This window comes from Pteronotus mesoamericanus, unplaced genomic scaffold (genome assembly GCF_021234165.1).
Source record: "Pteronotus mesoamericanus isolate MK-2021 breed Mesoamerican mustached bat unplaced genomic scaffold, CSHL_Meso_final contig_116, whole genome shotgun sequence".
NCBI lineage: Eukaryota > Metazoa > Chordata > Mammalia > Chiroptera > Mormoopidae > Pteronotus > Pteronotus mesoamericanus.
The window spans coordinates 1,985,053-1,986,919 of record NW_026555027.1 but is presented as its reverse complement, the minus strand read 5'-3'; the positions used below and the strand labels follow the sequence as shown (position 1 = coordinate 1,986,919).

Genomic DNA, 1,867 nt, shown 5'->3' with positions numbered 1-1,867 from the left:
TGGGGCGGACAGGTCCCCAGCACCAGGAACTGGATGTTTGGGGGGCGAGTGCACAGAAGTCACCCACATCCCTCCCCCTCCGACGGGAGGTGCCAGGTCTCCCCCCACCCCAGCAGCCCCCTCCCTCCCTCGTTGGTGGGTCAGCCTGGCTGTCAGCAGACGGGGTCGTGGGGAGTTGGATGATGAGCAGAGTTTGGGGGTTGGCTGCTGCCCATTGGAAGGCACCCAGAAAAGGGCACCCCAGGGCCGAGCACCTGCCTCTGTTCGAGTGGCCCCGAAGATGAGTCGACAGCGGGGGGTTCGGGCCCCTCTCCCACGCGCAGCACCTTCCTAACCAGCGGTGACAAATGTGCACGTTCTCTTTCAGGCGCGTTCCCATGAACTGGCCGACGCGGGAGCCGCGCGCACGCTGGCCCCGCCGGGACAAGAATGGCCCCCGCTTCCGGGCACAGCCTCCTCCTCCTGATCAGCATGCTGGGCGTCCTTGCGCTGGACCGCTGGGCCCGAGGCCAGCGGAACAGCACGCTGATCTTCACCAGGGAGAACAGCATTCGCAAGTGCAGCTGCCCCGCGGACATCCGGGACTGCGACTACAGCCTGGCCAGCCTCCTGTGCCGCTGCAGGACCGCCCTGCCCGCGGCCGAGGAGCCCGCCAGCTCCGGTGGCCCCCTGACCGTCTGGTTCACCGACTCCTCGGCACTGGGCCTCCTGCTGAACTTCACGCTGGTCCGGGACCTGAAGCTGTCCCTGTGCGGCGTGAACACCCTCCCCGCGGAATACCTGGCTGTCTGTGGCCTGGAGAGACTGCGCGTCAGTGCAGAGGCCAAGCGCCCCGCGCCGGGGCGGAGCTTGCTTATCCACCACGAGGTGCGGGAGCAGCCCGCGGCGCACTCGTGCGCGTATGTCTCCTTCTTAGACATGGCCCTTTTCAACAGGGAGTCGTCCCTGAAGTCCTACAGCATCGAGAACGTTGCCAGCATCTCCAGCAACTTTCCCCGCTTTTCCGACTTTAAAGCTTTCCCCATTCTAAGCAACAAAAGCTACGTTGTCACCTTCATTTACTAACCCTGTCACTGAGTCCGACCCCCGGGGCTCTGGCCCTCTCGGATAATTTGAAGACGGGCCCTGGGACTGAGTTCACGGGTGCCCACAGCACCCCCTCGCCGAGACCCCTCCCAGCAGAGCCGCACAGACACGTGACCAGCCAGCCCTCTCTGCCCCGCTCCCTGCCCAACCGTGGGAGCTGTTTTGAAAAACAAAATAAAAGGAAACCCAAGCCCAGCGTGGCTCCGTCCAGATCCCTGCCCCGGGGGCGAGCGAGAGGCCAGGTCCTGGCTACCCCTGGGGGTCTGCGGGTCAGGCGAGGCCAGAAGTGGACAAGCAGCGCTGCCGGGGGCTCCTAGAGGAGCCGGGCGCAGGGCGACCCCCGGCAAAGGCGCCCCCATCAGACGCTGCCTCCGGGGTGCTCTGCCGCGTCCTGTGGCAGGCCTGGAACTTTCTCCGAAGCAAGGAGTGGTAGGTTTCCGAGGTTCCAGGACTGGGAGCCGCACAAAACCACAAGGCTCCCTTAGATGCCTATTTTCCAAATACCTTGTTAGGAGCAGACGCATCGAGAAAAGGGAGTTTGGCGAGCATGTTGGGGGAGGGGGGCGCTGGGCAGGGTGGGAACTTAGGACCAAATGAGGGTACCAGGGGTCAAGGAAGGGGTCAGAGTGGAAACTGGGGGACACAAAACCAATTTTTTTTTTGTTTTGCCTGGGCCCTGGGGAAGTTCTCCTCGTCGAGCCCTTCTCTGTCGTTTCCTTCTCTTTCTTTGCCTCCTTCTGTCTTTGGCCGCATAGTCAGCTCCCGCTTCTCAGATCGCCTT

The 1,867-nt window shown here is 63.4% G+C and overlaps 1 protein-coding gene across 1 annotated transcript; it reads left to right on the top strand.

The window, feature by feature from the left end:
• Window positions 1-373: 373 nt before the first annotated feature.
• On the top strand, window positions 374-1,624 carry EPCIP (exosomal polycystin 1 interacting protein). The gene has a single exon (XM_054575962.1). The coding sequence runs from the start codon at window positions 430-432 to the stop codon at window positions 1,063-1,065; it is 636 nt and encodes a 211-aa protein (XP_054431937.1). The 5' UTR covers window positions 374-429; the 3' UTR covers window positions 1,066-1,624.
• Window positions 1,625-1,867: the final 243 nt, after the last annotated feature.